The sequence below is a fragment of the Chelonoidis abingdonii genome, chromosome 6 (assembly GCF_003597395.2).
Source record: "Chelonoidis abingdonii isolate Lonesome George chromosome 6, CheloAbing_2.0, whole genome shotgun sequence".
In the NCBI taxonomy this organism is placed as follows: domain Eukaryota; kingdom Metazoa; phylum Chordata; order Testudines; family Testudinidae; genus Chelonoidis; species Chelonoidis abingdonii.
In genome coordinates this window covers 36,525,098-36,542,756 of record NC_133774.1, presented here as the reverse complement: position 1 = coordinate 36,542,756, position 17,659 = coordinate 36,525,098, and the positions used below count along the sequence as shown (strand labels likewise).

General features: G+C 40.1%; 1 protein-coding gene across 1 annotated transcript in view; it reads right to left on the bottom strand.

Moving 5' to 3' along the window:
* Nucleotides 1-3,094: 3,094 nt before the first annotated feature.
* Nucleotides 3,095-17,659, bottom strand: part of DDX4 (DEAD-box helicase 4) — a 116,003-nt gene continuing 101,438 nt past the window's right edge. Inside the window, exons 19-21 of the mRNA XM_032769030.2 lie at nt 13,642-13,912; nt 13,368-13,475; nt 3,095-3,852 (exon numbers count right to left, since the gene is read on the bottom strand). Coding sequence (XP_032624921.1) covers nt 3,769-3,852; nt 13,368-13,475; nt 13,642-13,912 — 463 coding nt within the window. The 3' untranslated portion in view covers nt 3,095-3,768. The remainder of the gene's footprint in view (nt 3,853-13,367; nt 13,476-13,641; nt 13,913-17,659) is intronic.

The following is a 17,659-nucleotide window of genomic DNA, read 5'->3' as shown; positions in this document are numbered from 1 at the left end:
ATAGCCAGAAGAGCTGGAGTTAGCAACACTTACTGGTATTGTTACAAAGAAAACCAGGAAAAGAGCATGCATCACTCAACATATTACTGAAGCGGGTCTGGTGGGACTGTACAGCAGCAGCCAGACAGGTGCATGCAATATATCACAGAACTACTTTGTCAATGAAAATGAGGAGGTAAGAATTAGCACAAGTCACTGGCTAGAGCAGAGTCAACATAAGAGTAAACCAATTGTTGTATTGTAAAAAGTCTTCATTAAAGTTGGAAACTTGGTGGTTGAACTTAAAATTGGTCTAAACCAGGGGAAGGCAAACTATGGCCCACAGGCCAGGTCCATCCCATCAGAACTTTTAATCCAGCCCTCAAGCTCTTGCCAGGGAGCGGGGATCAGGGGCTTGTCCTGCTCCGGTGCTCCAGGCAGGGAGTGGGGTTGGGGGGCTTGCCCTGCTCTACCCGCCCGGCACCCCGTAGCCCGACTCACAAATTCCTTGATGCGCACCTATCTTCACACATGCAGAGCCACACTGCACGGGCACGACCAGCACCGCTTACCCAGACTTCACCATGCTGTTTCTGGGATTGGAACCCAACCCCTACACGGCAGCATGCCCAATCCCTGAAGCGCCATCCTCCTAGTACCAACCTCCACCTAAACTAGCCCATGATCAAGTCCAGCAGCATCGCAGGATAGCACCCCTAATAGAGTCCAGTTAGGAATCATGAGCTCCATCTATCACTCCCTGAGGCACCACTCCTCCCAGAGACTCTCCTCATTTCTCATCAGCCAATCATCTAGGCCCAGACCCTCGCGGTCTCATATGGCCCCACCCTTGAGACTCTCGAAACTGCCCAGGCACTGCACGCACCCCAGCTAGGGTGCCTCCACCTGTAGTGGTGCCTTGGTGTAATGCTAGCAGGGCCCCCTAGAGTCCCTGGTACTGCCCCTGTAGACCACTCCCCCAGCCCACCCCCACGCCACATCCCACGAGTCCCGTTTCCCTCACCTTGGTAATTTTGTGAGCTTTCATGGCCCGCCATATAAATTTCCATACCCAGACGTGGCCCTCAGGCCAAAAAGTTTGCCAACGCCGATCTAAACCCTTTGAAAAAAATACCATCCTTACTCCCATATATGGGCCAAATGCTGCCTCCATTATATTCATGAATAATAGCCCTGTGAACATATGATTCTAAAGGAAACGATACGTTTAATCCGATAAAAATTTGTGATAGCAAGACGATAAATCAGATTCATGCTTCACGTAAAATATCTTCCTCTTAGCAGAACTCTTACCTCACTAAGATTCTGGGAAATTATTTTTACCAGATTGGACACAAAACTAACAGCAAGGAGGGATCCTTCAAAAACAAAACTCACATGCTGAAGATAATACTTATTAGACCAGAAATAGAGCTTTAGACATGTCAGTTTTTCCTTTTGTTCAAAACACCAATCCTCCTCTCCTCCCACTGGTTCCAAGAAAAACCACAGATGAGAAACTAAGTAGTTCTGTAAGGGGACAGAGCCAAAACCAGTGCAAACTCTCTCAGCACAGAGGAAGGTACAGTCTATGTAAGGGAATACCAACTGTTAAAATTAATAAAAATTGTATTTCCTTTGCTAAAAGTAGGATAATCTTCAAATTCTTATGAACCCTGTTGCCTCTACAGTACTAGCCAGATAGATGCTCTACCCTGCTCTGGGCTCTACAATGTCTCCCAATTTGTTTATTTTGTAGAAGGTTTCTGGCTTTGACCAAAAGGGAAAAGTACAAGACATCTCTAATAATCAATGTGGGACCAAGTATGCCTCCAGGTAAGTGGTATCTTCATCTAGGTGCTATTTTTATATTTCTGAAAAGATCCCTGATGTTTGGTTAATGCCTTTGATAAACTAGGTATTTCCTTTAAAGCCATGTGCCTATTTAGGGAAGAGCAATGAATGCAGTCCACAAAACCTTGAAGATTATCCTGGTTTTAACAGAGGTGGCATGATTTATTAAAGCATCATGTGTGAACAAGTTGCAGTTTCAAAACAGAATTGTGTGTCCTGATAAGACATATCAAGGAAGTTTCTGCAACACTGAAGCAATCCCGAAATAAACAGGACAAAAAAATTAGAATGCAAGTGTGCAAGAGAAAACCAAGTTACAGCTAGTGATTTGGAGCTGAGACACCAAAATTAAGGGTACAAGACAGACTTTCCTTTTGTAATGACATAGGTGAATACACACATACAATCTCATGCCCCTTTACTTTTCAAATACTCGCCTCTTCTAAATTGGCAATAAAAAAAAACACACATTTGATTAGGATAAACAGAACAAGACAAAAGAAAAAGGTATAGTTATGGTGAACTGCCTTTTTCTGGTTGCTCATTTAGTCAGTTTTTTTAAATTCATACATGAAGCCAAAAGAGACAACAGTGACCATACTGCCTGATCTCCTGCATAACACAGACTGCAGGACTTCCCTGAAGTTACTCTTGTTTGAACTAGAGCAATTCTTTCAGGAAAAGATCATTAAAACAATCTTGTCTGGCAGTTAAAGCTCAGGTTCTTTTGTACTGCAAAGCAACTGGACAAAAGAAGGGTTGACACTACGTCTCACCTTTCTAGGGTATATGGTCTTGGTGTCAGACAGTGTGGTATACCCAGCAGCTGAGTGCATGAGCCAAGGGAGGAAAAATGGGAAAGGTTTGTTAAATCAGATTTGAGAGAGAAAGAGGCCCCAGATAGCTGTTCCTTGGGACAGGGCAATGTTACTACCGTCCACTAAAATTACACACCATTTAGGTCAACGTGAAGGCAAAATGATGTTTAACAACTAGTAAAAATCAAGATTTAAAACGTGAGTCTTGCTATTTTAAGAGGAGTTTTTTTAAAAAATCCCTGTGATTAGCTGTTTTGTAAAACGACTTCAATACAGCCAGACTCAGGATGGACCCACTGCCCTTTTGTTTTGTACGGAAATAGTGCGCTTAGAATACACCATGTGATGTTCAGTATTTAGCTGACAGACTTCATGTGTCGGAAGTGGATATCATAAAAGCCTACATCATAATAAAGTCAAGATAAAAGCAATCAAACAAGACATAATCCTCAAGTTTTTATTAAGTATGTTTACAACCAGTAATCTGCAATAGCTCTCCACAGGCTAACGTGACATGTCATCTGGTGCATACAGTATTTTACCTTTGACATATTTGAGAAGTTAAATTATTTTGCAATTCCAATTTAAATATCAGTAAGCCCTTTATAATGGATTCTATATTCTCAAAGCGTCTTTTTGCACATTGTGTAGTTCACATACAGACTATGGACTTGTAACTGGTAACTTGGACCAATTTACTAGTTTCTTTTTAAAAACAAAAAATGAGAGAAAAATGTAAGGGGAATTTCACACATTCTGCAACAAAGAATACTCACTGCCAAAGTATCATCAATAAACACTCTTAATGATACTTTTGTAATATATTTTCAAGAGTGGAAGTCTTGGACCAGGACATATGAAACCTGTTAAAATGTCTTTCACAAAGTATACCAAAAGTAGCAAGCAACTCTTGGAACACTGTACATTTAGTAAATCCACATTTCTGATGGAATCACCACTTTTCAGTAACACCAACAGTTTTTTAAACATTTTAAGTATTTTACTTAACTAGCCAGTAAAGAATTTAGTTATGTGAACATCTCTCACTTTATAAGTCTTTAAAAAACAAAAACTTTTGTATCAAAACCAAAATCTGTAACTTGGTACTGTTTCAGTCTTAATCCCATGACTCATCAGCTGCACTTGTAGTATATGACATAGTAAATCCTCCTGTGTTCATACTGTCTTTGCCTAGGTAAATCTAGAAAATAAAGTTGATACTAACTTGTAGATATTTTAACTTAAAAAGAAAGTTCATTTGTTTTAATCTGAGTCAAAGCAATATAAAATCTTACCCTTACCATGACTTTATATATATATATATATATATATATATATATATATACACACACACACACACACACAGTAGAAAATTTGTTATGATTTATTTCCCTTCTGGGACTGATCTCTCCCCCACAGTCAGACATTTGGGCTGTGGCTGTCTCCCTGCAAATACAGACAGTTCAGATTTGTCCATAGGATTATGGGGTTTGGCCATGTCCATTTTGCTATTAGACCAGATAAATTCTTACAAAGTTATATGGAAACAGTGAATTCCTGGGCTCAAATGCCCCCCACTGCAATCCCCGAAACAGAATACTGACATTTCCTGGTCTAGTCTGTAGCAAATAGGTCTATTCTTGGATATTCCCACCTTTGAAAGACGCTGTTCAGGATCTAGTTGTTGACAGAACACTCATGATGACCTGAAAATTGCCTACTGAGCTGATCTTCTGGGACAGTCTGTAAGCCTGGTAAATATAAAGCCACTTGATGGGACTTTATGATTGTGTCAATTCCAGATATTAAAACCTTCTTTATAAAGGGAAAGAGAAGAACTGTGCTCCTTCCTGACAAAGTTCAGTGCAGTTATGTTGTTTGTCATTGTTTGACTTGTCTAACCCTGCTGCATGGATCAACAACTACTGTGCACACTGGGCAAGTGGCTCTGCGTTCTAGAACATTTACATGGAGGTAACTTTTCAAGTGAATCCAGAAGCCTTATGTCTAAGGGTGGCCTATCTGAAAGGAATTCTCAGGCAACCTGTACCCTCATGTCCATATGATATCTGCTGGGTAGATACTGATTTCAGCTTCCTTTGAATGGATTGTAAGTGAAGTCTGATTTGTGGTATGATAAGTCTGAAGTATGCTTTTATAGATGTCTGTGGGTAAGCATGTAGATGGCTGAGGAGGTCTACCAAAGTCTCAAACCTCTCCTGCAGCAGATAAATTCTTGCTGTTCTCAGATCTAATCTGGCTCCTATTAATTCTATCCTTTAGGCCGGCAACAGCGTGGACTTCTTTGTTGATCCCAAGACCCAGTGTGAAAAGAAAGTTCTAGTATCAAGTGGAATTATTCACCTATTGTGGAGATCTTCCTTGAGTGACCCAATCATCAAGATTCGCGTATACTGTCCCTTGTCTCCTTAGGTGAACTGACAACTGCAAAACATGTGAATACCCACGGTGCTATTGAAAGGCCAAAGGAAAGGTTTCTGTTCTGGTAGTAGGACGATTCTACTTTGAATTGGCGATACTTCCTATATGCTAGATGTGGAAAGTAGGCATCTTGTAGGTCGAGAACCATAAAACTGTCCTGGGGATCTAACAGAGGAATCATCAAGGCATGGGGTATCATTCCAAATCAGAAACTTGAAATGGCTCCAGATTAGCTCTTGAAAATGACAAACTTGCTGCTGTGAGGCTGATATGGGGTGTGCAGTAGAGGAAGAAGTCAGAGGACCCGCTTGTGTTGAAACCTCTGCTTTTTCCTTGACAACTTTGATTCTCTGTGGATTACAGTAGTAAGCAAAGGGCCTCTATTTGGGATCTGGCCTGCCTTAAAGAGCTGGCATAGAGGCTCCAAACAAGCAAGGCATGGCTCTTAAATCTGAGAGAACCAAGGGTTATATCAGTAGGCACCTTAAACAGGTCACAGCATTCAAATGGGAAGTCTTCAATGATTGTTTGGACCTCTTTTGGTATTCCTGAATATTGCATCATGGAGCCCTGTATGGGCAACAGAAGAGATCATTCAGCGTGACATTGTATCAGAAGTGTTTAACGGTCTACAGTAATATTTGGACCATTAGCTGTCCATCAGATACAATGGATTTCAGTTCTTCCCTATATTCTTGTGGGAGTCATTCTATAGACAGTGATACCTTGTCCCAAATGAGGTAATATTTTGACAGACGTGCCTGGTGATTTGAGATGTGCATCTGTAGACTCAAAGGCCCAGTTATTTAGTACGGAAGTCTTTCTGCCAAACAAATCAATGTTTTGCTGGATCTTTGTCTCTTGGAGTCATCATTGGAGGCCTTTGTTGTTTGTATAATCACCACTACCAGTAATCCAGGAACCGGATGGGAACAAATATTCAAACTCCTTAACCAGGACTTGATAAGGTCTACCTAATTTTTAGATGTGAGTGCCAAAGATGGGGGAGGGGGCTTTTATTTGCTGGTTCCAGTATCCCTTTGTTAATGAACATGGCAAGACTTCCAGGCCTGGAGGAGTGCATGATGTCCAGTCTTCAGCAGGATTTTTCTTGCACTGTCTCCACAGAGATCTCCAAGGTGTCAGCCATATGATGTAAAAAATCTTGAAAGATTTAAAAAATGATACAGGTAACTAGAAGAAGAAACTGTAACCTTTTCTGGTGAGAAAATAGATATTGCTTTTAGAATCATAGGCTCTTCCATTTCCTGCAGGTATTCTTCCTCACTGTCCTGTTTTTGCTGATGTAGGCTGTGGAACAGTACCAACAGACTCTTTAATAGACTCATGCCACTGGATAAGAGGGAGACTGAACTCTAAAGGGAGCAAGCAGAAGTTTTCCTAGCTAGCTACACATTCAAAGAAGGCCATTAAGGCCAAGACTGTATATTGTAGGGGTAAGAGGCTGGGGCCATGGGAGTGGATATCAAGGTGACTGCTCCCCGTGAAAACCTTGCAGTCTGCTGCAAAGTCCCTATGAGACCAGTAAGGCCCATTTAGAGTGAGACTTAAGTAATTGGATGGAGCATTCCTCCCTGCTGAGTTCAGAAAGGAAGGAAGAAACAAATACTCTCTCTCTAAGTGGGACTACTCTTGACGGTGTCCTAGGGAGTTCTTGAATCCCCACCACAACCCGAACAGCAGCATTCATCGGTACTGTGGCAAACAGTTTTCTAATGGCAAACAAGAGCAGCAAGGGTGATTCCGTCTGTGCTGTCACTGTGTGATTGCTCAGTACAAAGAAATGTCTTCAATGCCTAGAAAGTAAGTGCCTGAAGTATCAGCAACAGAGCCATTGCCACAGGAGTCGTCAGCACCTCGTGCACTAACAGTACCCAGGTATCAGATACAGGGAAGTGTGGATTGACACTTCTGGGTACTTGGTAACTGGTTTAATGCCAAGGCATTAGAGGAACCTAATGTGAGCCATGAACTGCCTTTTGGCTGAACAGTGAGACAAGATACTGTGGCATGGTTAGGTTTTTACTTCATTTTACTAGGCCCCACAGAGCATGACCTAGGGCTCTGCTTGGTGTGTGAAGTGTTCTTTCTTACCCCTTTCTGAAGTCTGGATGTGAGGGGAGTCTTAGCTGCTCTACCTGACTCTGTAGTTGAAAGTTTCAGTCTCCTGGATGAATGACCCCAGGAGCTTGGAATAGGGCCACAGTCCACAGAAGCACCAATCAAAGCTGTTCAAGCTTGGTAGGGCCTTTTGTCTAAAGTTCAGAGGAGGCTTTTTCTAATCTCTCCAGAGGAAAATTCACGATTGAGCTCTCTTGCTTTCAAGAAACTGCAGAAAAAGGAGCAGCAGACCTGACTAAATATTGGGGATATGTCCCTCTCCAAGGTAAAAAAGAGACATGTAGGATTTGTGTTTTTAAGTAGAACAGCCACATCACAAGAGGGGCCAGCTTTGAACCATGGGGACAACAATTCAGACACTGCTACTTGATCCCAATATCATGAGTTCTCTAAATCTAATAGAAAAGGGGGTGAGGATGGGTTTTGTTGGTTTGTTTGTTTTTTAAGGCAATGGGTAAACAAGACTGCTGAACAGCACCATGGAAAAAAGATGCACAATGTCCAGAATAACCTGACACTGCAAAGGCCCCATCTTGCTGTCATGGGAGGTAAGAAGAAATTGAGGAATGGGTGGGCCCACTCCACCCTTTATGCTCACAGGTGGACAGTACAAATACAGACATAAGTCAATAGATACTGGCCAAAAAAATCCAATCTCGAGTACATCTGCACCATAAGTAGAAATCATGTGACCAATCACTCAAAGAACTAAAAGATAATTTTCTGTCTAGCCTGACTCTAAGGTATATTTTAACTGCTCATTTCATACAGTCATACCTTCTATTTGGGGTGTTAATGGTTTTGAATAAAATGGGTGAAGAATGAGCTACTCTTGTTTATGTATGAAGTAAACCTGGTTCTTGAAGATGATCTACCAAGAATCATGACCTCTGGGAGCAGTGATACCGGAAATTTTTGCTACTGTGATTGCAACTAAGTATGTCTTGAAGAAAGAAAATACAAGGCATTAGATGCCACTGGTTTCAATGGGTGAGTCTTGGGATTTTGCAGCCTCATAAGTGGATCCTTGGTATGGCAGACAAGGCAGAAAAGAGCCCATATTTATAATACTGTTTAACTCAGACATAAGATCTGATGGTGGGAAGCCAAACCCAGGCCATACTGTAAGAACCCAGAAGGAGCTGGAAAATACATTTTGTTAAAATCAACATAAAAACACCCCCGTAAGAATTCTGTCCAAGTTCTTGATAAGCCATGAGTGTGGCAAGACCGTACAAGGGTAAAGGCATATTATTTTATAGAGCCTAACAATCTTTGCCCCTTTTCCCCAGTGAACACCCTCAATTTTGTGTTTCAAATGTATGTGAATATGTCCACTCAGCAACTTGGATATCATCTAGAAAAGTGGTTCTCAACCAGGGGTACGTGTATCCCTGGGAGTACGCAGAGGTTCTCTAGTTCTTTGCCTAGTTTTACAAAAGGCTACATAAGCAGTACTAGCGAAGTCCACACAAAACTAAAATTTCATACACACAATGACTTTATACGGCTCTGTACACTATACACTGACGTGTAAGTACAATATTTATATTCCAATTGATTATTATATGATGGAAATGAGAAAGCAATTTTTCAGTAAAAGTGTGGTGAAACACTTTCGTATTTTTAGGTTTGATTTTCTAAGCAAGCGGTTTTTAAATGAGGTGAAACTTAGCATACACAAGATAAACCAGACTCCTGAAAGGGATACAGTAGTCTGGAAAGGTCAAAAGCCACTGATCTAGAACACTTCTTGATGAAAGAGCCATCCTTAGTTATCTGCTGATAGTTTATTCAGCCTACTTTTGTTTACTTGATTCACTTGATGTTTGGATGGCCTCCATGGAGTTAGCCAACCTTACACTCAAGGGAGATCATTTAGATAACTTGGGAAAGGACGCTTGTAAGCCTATGTCACTGTGTTGTCTGACTGAACCCAAATGGGCTGCTCTCTCTGAAAAGCAAACAAGGCCACTTGCATCTCTAGAGTATTAATGCTTCAGTCTCTCAGAGTTACATCATGCTGCCTGTATATTGTGGTGTCCCAGATGTATTCCCCCATCCTGAAAAGCAGTTCTTTCTTCAACATTGAGGAGATAATCCTAGCATGTGGGCTACCCGTTTACAGCAACTATGGGACTGCATCGCCACAAACTCTAATGTACAGTCTTGCCAATGGAGTAATCCCTGTTTGTGAGAGACCAGAAGACCTAGTAGCTGCAGGTACTGATAATGCTGTTACATACTAGATCTTTTAAAACTTTGCTATATGAAAAGACAATGGCTGCCTCCTTATATGTCTCAGACTCAGATATTAGGCCAGTAGTCCTCAGAGGTAAAGAATAAGAGCTCTTCCTTGAATCATAAATCCAAGTGCCCAGAGCACTGTAGGCAGAAGGCCTTTGGCTTGCTTCCTGAGAGGTCCACAAGCATGATGTTTTGATTAGTATGTTGTCTAAAGACGAACTTCTCACTCAGTACTTTTGTGAACACAGTGAAACAGACTCGAGTAATATTTTGTACTAGTAATGATGAATTTCATGAGAAAACTGAAAAAATTGCTTTGACAAGAGCCACACAGAATATGCAGTTTCTGCCAAGTTCACGGATTTAGCATGACTCCATTCTGAATTTTGTTTTCATTGACATGTCCTGTCTTTTGACCCACCTTTACTGACTTTTTAAAACTATGTTAGAATACAGAGCACAGCCCTGGGCATCTCTTCTCAAGTGGTAGGTTCTTACCCCTAACTCCAGAATAAGAAATCTTTCAGGATTGCTTGATCTTTCCATCCTTAAAAAAATCAGGAACCTGAAGTGCTTCACAGATACTATCTTCTGTATCCACCTATTTGAAGTTCACAGGAACCAAGTGTTTGAGAAATGAGACTCCTGGCTCTGCAGGCTTTTTCTGGATGAAGATCTGGTTGTGGAAGTGGGGAATCTGATCTGTTCCCTAGTTTTACTGTACATCATACTGTATGTAATTAATAGCTGTATACATAACTAGGAAAGCCACAAAAGGGAACATCCCTAAAAGATATCAGACGTTCCACTGGAGAACAAAGGAGATCCTGGAGCTCTTCCATTAGAAGTGATTGGACCAGGAGTTTGAGAGGATCTTTGGACTTACTTCTTACAAGACCTTGTTCAGTTTTGGTTTGTTGAGTCCCAAGAAATAAAGAGGACTGGTCCCCCATGCCTATAGAAGCATCACCAGGGGCATCTCAGGAGATAGGGGAGGTCCCAAAAGTCCATGACCAGAACTATGGAAGAGCTCCTTTTCTATGGCTCCTGAGGTGCTCTCCAATCAGTTGTTATTGTCCTTTGTCTTCCTTTTTTGGCCTGCCATGCCACAATCAGGAAATGAGCAGATGTAAGCAGAGCAAAAAAAGTGGGCTCATTTCGTCAAAAAATCCAGGATATTTTGGTCCCATAAGGAAGATGTTTTGGCGGGGGGGAGGGGGGGCGCGGATTTTGGCCATTGCTGCCCCAAAGTTATGCTATGGAAATGACAATAATAATGGATGAGATGGGAACACTGAACCACTACTTCATTTGCACAGCTGGAAGTAGAAATCTAATGCAAGAGTGAAATGAAAGGTGACCAAGCCCCAAGTCTCACAGACAAGTCTGAACTGCTCCTGTATGCACGGAAAGACAGGCATAGCCCAAATGTCTTAAAACCAGAAGAGATGTCAGGATCCAGAATATGTTCTGCAATGGCTTTTTAGCACGATCATGGAATTATTTTGCTCCCATAAATATCGTGTCTGGATAAAGAACACAGACAATGTGCTTACTTCTACATGTAATCCCCTTCCAGCTCAGACTGGTGAACATGTGACCCATATCAAAGCAGCTCAATGAAATTTAGCATACACCTCCTTCATGGAAGGCAGATACAACACTTCCACAAATGTAGGTGTCTCTGCTTCTAGATTAGAAGCTTCAGTAAAGCTAAATGTCAAAGAGCAAAGGAATGAGAGAAACAACTAAGGGGTGGGGTGGTGGAAATGAAAACACCAGGCAAAACTAGGAGATTGAAACAGAGAATGAAAATCCCTCCAACACCCAATCAGAAATGGCACTAAGTTAAAACACAAAGTTGCCTTGAGAAAGGCAGATTCACAATGCTAGATGTCACAGGAGCAATTGGAAAACTTGTCTCCTCTAAAGGCAGAAAAATCAACAAAAAGAGCCTCTAAAAAGGGAACAATTTTTGGTATTAATTAGGGCTGTTGATTAATCGCAGTTAACTCATGCGATTAACTCAAAAATATTAATCGTGATAAAAAAATTAATCATGATCAAGCGCAGTTTTAATAGCACTGTTAAACAAGAGACTATCAATTGAAATTAAATATTTTTGGATTTTTATCTACATTTTCAAATATATTGATTTCAATTACAACAGAATATGAAGTGTACAGTACTCACTAATTTATTACAAATATTTGTACTGTAAAAATGATAAAATAGTATTTTGCAATTCACCTCATAGAAGTACTGTAGTGCAATCTCTTTATTGTGGAAGTGCAACTTATAAATGTAGATTTTTTTGTTACAGAACCGCACTCAAAAACAAAACTATGTAAAACTTTAGAGGTTACAAGTCCACTCATTCCTACTTCTTGTTCAGCCAATCACTAAGACAAACAAGTTTATCTCCTGTAAATGTAAACAATGCTACCAGCTACTTATTTACAATGTCACTCAAAAGTGAGAACAGATATTCCACTTTTGTAGCCAACGTTGCAAGGTATTTACATGCCAGATATGCTGAGCATTCGTATGTCCCTTCATGCTTCAACCACCGTTCCAGAGGACATGCTTCCATGCTGATGACTCATTAAAAAAACGTTTATTAAATTTGTGACTGAACTCCTTGGGGGAAGAGCTGTACGTCTCCTGCTCTGTATTTTACCTGCATTCTGCTATATATTTCATGTTATAGCAATTTCTTATGGATGACCCAGCATAATTTCCATTTTAAGAACACTTTCACTGCAGATTTCTCAAAACGCAAAGAAGGTATCAATGTGAGATTTCTAAAGAGAGCTACAGCACTCAACCCAAGGTTTAAGAATTAGAGGTGCTTGCAAAATTTGAGAGTGACAAGGTGTGGAACATGCTTTCAGAAGTCTTAAAAGAGCAACATTCCGATGCAGAAACTACAGAACCCGAACCACCAAAAAAGAAAGTCAACCTTCTGCTGGTGACATCGGACTTGGATGATGAAAATGAACATGTTTGGGTCCACTCTGCTTTGGATAGTTATCGAGCAGAACCCATCATCAGCATGGATGCATGTCCGTTGGAATGGTGGTTGAAGCACAAAGGAAATATAAATATTTAGTGCATCTGGCATGTAATATCTTGAAACTCTGGCTACGACGGTGTCATGCGAATGCCTGTTATCACTTTCAGGTGACATTGTAAACAAGAAGCAGGCAGCATTATCTCCTGCAAATGTATATAACCTTGTTTATCTGAGCGATTGGCTGACCAAGAAGTAGGACTGAGTGGACTTGTACGCTCTGAGGTTTGATATTGTTTTATTTTTGAATGCAGTTATTTTTTGTGCATAATTATACATTTGTAAGTTCAACTTTCATGATAAAGAGATTGCACTACAGTACTTGTATTAAGTGAATTGAAAAATACTACTTAGCACTGTGCACTTCGTATTCTGTGTTGAAACTGAAATCAATACATTTGAAAATGTAGAAAACATCTAAAAATATTTAAATAAATGGTATTCTATTATTAAGAGTGTGATTAATTGTGCAATTAATTTTTTTAATCACTTGCCAACCCTGGTATTAATATTTGTCACAAAACTGTTCTTGAAGAAACCTCCCCTTCCAAATACAGAATTTAAGTTCAGCCTCTTTTGGCAACTCCTCATAACCAGCTGTAGTACAGATGTGTCTCCCTTCACTTTCTCTCACTCTTGAATTCTACACACATCGCTAACAGTTCTTATTTCAAGAGCCGTCTTGACCAGATCGTCCTACCCACTCAAACTACAATACTAAAGGACACCAAAAAGACATTTTACACTGACCTGGACCTAGCTTATAAAACATTTCCAAAACCAACAATTTAATTTCTTTGTTCCAAACTTACCTTTCGAGTATCAACAGATGCAAAGATATTTCCTCTTGGATTGCTGAAGCCAGTTCCCTGAGCACTAAACGCAATTTCTTCCAGCCATGATGGAACTTCCTGCTGAGCCTACAGAAGAATAATTGCAAATTTAAATACTGACGATTGCCAAATTACATATTAAGAGTTTTTCAAGTGCAACACAGGACTAATAGCTAGTCTATGCATTAAAATGAAGTCTTAGTAGTATATGAAATGAGAACACATTTAATTTTGAAAAAACTGATCAACATACATCTGAAAGCACTTTAACCAGAGGTTGGGCTATGTGGTTGTCTGAAACAGGATCGAAGAAAGAAATAGCTTTTCCGATGTTGCCGCAGCGTCCAGTTCGCCCAATCCGGTGAACATATTCATCAATAGTGGAAGGAAGATCAAAATTAATAACATGTTGAACTTTTTCAATATCCAGGCCTCTTGCTGCTACTGAAGTAGCAACAAGAACAGGACATTTTCCAGAACGAAAGTCCCAAAGAGCCTCTTCTCGCTCTCTCTGTTCCCGATCACTGCAAACAAAGAAAGCATTGGTTAGAACATAGATTTTTCTCTAAAGACAAGTGAACGCTACAGATTAAGATATTGCAAGTCAAAGATCAACAAGCTATGGATAGGTTTCAGAGTAGCAGCTGTGTTAGTCTGTATCTGCAAAAAGAACAGGAGTACTTGTGGCACCTTAGAGACTAACAAATTTATTTCAGCATGAGCTTTCATGAGCTACAGTTCTTTTCTTTGGATGCATAGAATGGAACACACAGAGAGGAGATATTTATACACACAGAGAACATGAAAAGGTGGAAGTATGCATATCAACAGGAAGAGTCTAATCAATTGAGATGAGCTATCATCAGCAGGAGAAAAAAAAAACCTTTGAAGTGATAATTGGGTTGACCCATAGAAGGTGTGAGGAGAACTTAACAAGGGAAATAGATTCAATTAGTGTAATGACCCAACCATTCTGAGTCTCTGTTTAGGTTTGAGTTAATTGTATCTAATTTGCATATTAATTAGAGTTCAGCTCTTTTGAGTCTGTTTTTGAAGTTTTTTTGTCGCAAAATTGCCACCTTCAAGACTGTCACTGAGTGGTTAGAGAGGTTGAAGAGTTTTCCCACTGGTTTTTGAATATTATGATTCCTGATGTCAGATTTGTGTTCATTTATTCTTTTGCTTAGAGACTGTCCGGTTTGGCCAACGTACATGGCAGAGGGGCATTGCAAGCTATGGATAGTAAGACACATGGGCAATACTGGTATTTAAGAAAAAATAATGTTTCAAATTTTATAAAACCAAATTGGCAACATTTCACTGAGAAGTAAAACTATTAAAATATACAGCGGGGATCCTTAACTTGCACCTCTGGATATACATTCAGTTCTGCAGACCCCTGGCATGATGTTTTGATAGGACCTCCTCATTTCTGGCCTGGGAGCGCAGTGATCATAGGAGCACTCTTGCAAAATCGTCAGGGGACACAAATGTGATGGGTGGAAGGAGGGGTCTGAAGTAAATAGCCAGAAAAGAGATGTGAAGGAGAAAATATGAGATGCTGGAAATTGTAAATCAGTTTTGTGCTTAGAGACACAAAAGTCTGATATGTTTCTATGTTCAGACTAACATTGCTTCAATATACATTTGCAATATTATGCTGCAGTGTACTGCGGTGATGAAAAGCTTTACCTAAGACTACAGATATCTAGTCAAGCATCAGTTTACCAAACACACTATTTCTCCTTGTTACCAGAGCCCCAAGAGAAGATGTCATGGATTCCAGCTGAATGCCCCCTCTTGATCACTCACTACACTGTAGTGAAGGAACCCATCTGCTCAGTCCTTGGGTATTTTATGCTTCCAGAGGCTGAACGGAGCCCAGCTACTGCCCCAAGTCTTGGGGCCTAAACACACTTAGTACACTCACGGCACAGACCCTTTGCTTAGAACATGAAAGCTGGAATCTGCTGTCCAGCTGCTTAGTCCTTGGCCTCATTGCTGACCCTTCAGACACCACCAGAGTTTCAACACACCATCTCTCAGATCTCCACCCCAACATGTGAGCCTTTTGGATTACAGTTTAACACTCTCAGGAGGCCTCTGGTAATTGTAACACACTACACAAGATTCTCAACATCACTGCCCTTTCAGTTAAGAGAGCACAGATAATTTAAAAGATAAATATCCTAGATGCCCCTCATAACTCACTCTTCCCTTGGGAGTCCTTGGGAGCACCATATGTTCAGGAACATAGACAGGGTCCCCTGCCTCATCAGGTCCCTACATACTGGGCTGCTACTCCATCTTGCACTGGAGAAAAGTGGGGGGGGGGGGTATTTTTTTTTTTTTATAACCATCCAGTCTCCTCTGTCAGGTGACCAGTGCACCTACTAGGTAATTCTCATTGCTACAATATTTATATTCCAATTGATTTATTTTATAATTAATTGCTACAGTGACCTGCCCCGAGTTCAGACTTGAAAGAATGGTTTGTCTTAGCAGCAGCCATCTATCATTTAGATGGACAGTCAAAGTTTAATTACTGTTTAATTAGGCTTTTATCTTGGAATTTCAATCCAACATAGAAGCAATTGCACAAGAGACATGACAACTAAACCCACATTCAACATGGAGTTTGCAGCTTGGTAAAGATACTAAGAGAGTCAATCTCAGATGGAGTTAATAAATTGTACAGATTCTCCAAATGGTCACAGGGGAGATATGCAGGCATCTCTCTGCCATTCCCAGATGCAGGTACAACTGTTAATCAGAGGCAAGTGAATGGTGCAGGACTCACCCTTAACCTCTTGACCTTCTACAGCTAAAATTTTTGGCATCTTGATTGACATAGTAACTATTTATATATGCTAGGTCCAAGGAATAGGGTTTATATTTGCATTTCTTTTTTGTCCAAATCAAAGAAAAGAAAGCAGTCCAGTAAACACAAAAATAGATGTGGAAATAAGATAGGAGGGCAAAACTGAACTAAAAGGAATAAAGTGGAACAATTAAGGGAGAAGGCAAGTTAAAGAGTTATTGTAGGGTATATCTTCCTGCCAAAGATGGCAATGGCTTCATTTATAATGGCTAATTAACTTGTAACTTGGCCACTTTAGGTGTTTATTCTCATGCTATAAATGATTTCTAAGCTGCGGGTGTAATAGATCTGGAAGAACCTGGGCTGATGTCCTCTTGCATTGGTGTCATGCAGTCTCTTCCAGCTGTAGTTCACCCACAGATGTGGGCCCTGTTCTATTCTCAGTTATATGGGTGTAAACTAAACATGACCCCTTTGAGGCTAATTATTTACACAAGTATTAAATTAGAGCAAACGTTAACCTAGGGTCTGTGCACATGCTTTCTTTGAATCTGTGGGAAAAAGGAGAATACGGCACAGATTTCTGAACAGCCCAGATGTCCCAATGTATATTACAAATGCTTTGTTTATTTCCAAAGAGTATCTTTTTTCTGTGTTCAGATAGAGAGTCGAAAGATGGAAGATCTCTACATTGGGTTGTATAGTAAACTGTATTGCTCCTCAAGATGAATTCTTCTGTTGCCCTACATATTAAAAAAATGCAATATGGTGATTCTGTAAAGAAGCATCATAAACTCTTGGCTCGCATTATAGCTCTTTATCCTCTGCCACCATGACACGGTTTTTCAAGACTATACCCAAGATTGGTAGTTTCTGAAGTCTGTAAATCTCTTGTCTGTTTCTACATTTGTGAACAGTGATGAGAATACTACAGATTAAATAGGACAGATTAAAATAGGGTTGGGCATTTGACTTATCCAAAAATAACTGGGCAACTGACCAGTCAAGTATTGGTCAAATATTTTGTAGCACTAATTTACTAGCTCAGTAACAACAACAAAGAAGAGGAAGACTTTATGGTCTTCAATAGGCTCAGCTTTAGATACATATGCCTAATTACAAAAACCAAGTTATTTAACAAGTTGTTTTAACTTTGAAAAATACAGCACACAATGAAATGAAATTGTAAAAAAAAAAAACCCCAATACACTTTTTAGTAGTTTAAGTCAGCATTAAAATGTGAATGTTATTCAAGACCAAAACAGTTACAACAAAAGAAAAACTAAATTAATCAGAAATAGAACAAATAGCAGCTATAAAAAAAATTTTTAACTGTAAATGCACTTATGCTATGTAGGCAGCAGGCCATCTCTTCAAACAGCTCAATAACCGTGCATCTTCTGTGTGTATTAGGTGCAGAAGTTTAACGACTGAACCCTCCTCTCTCTCC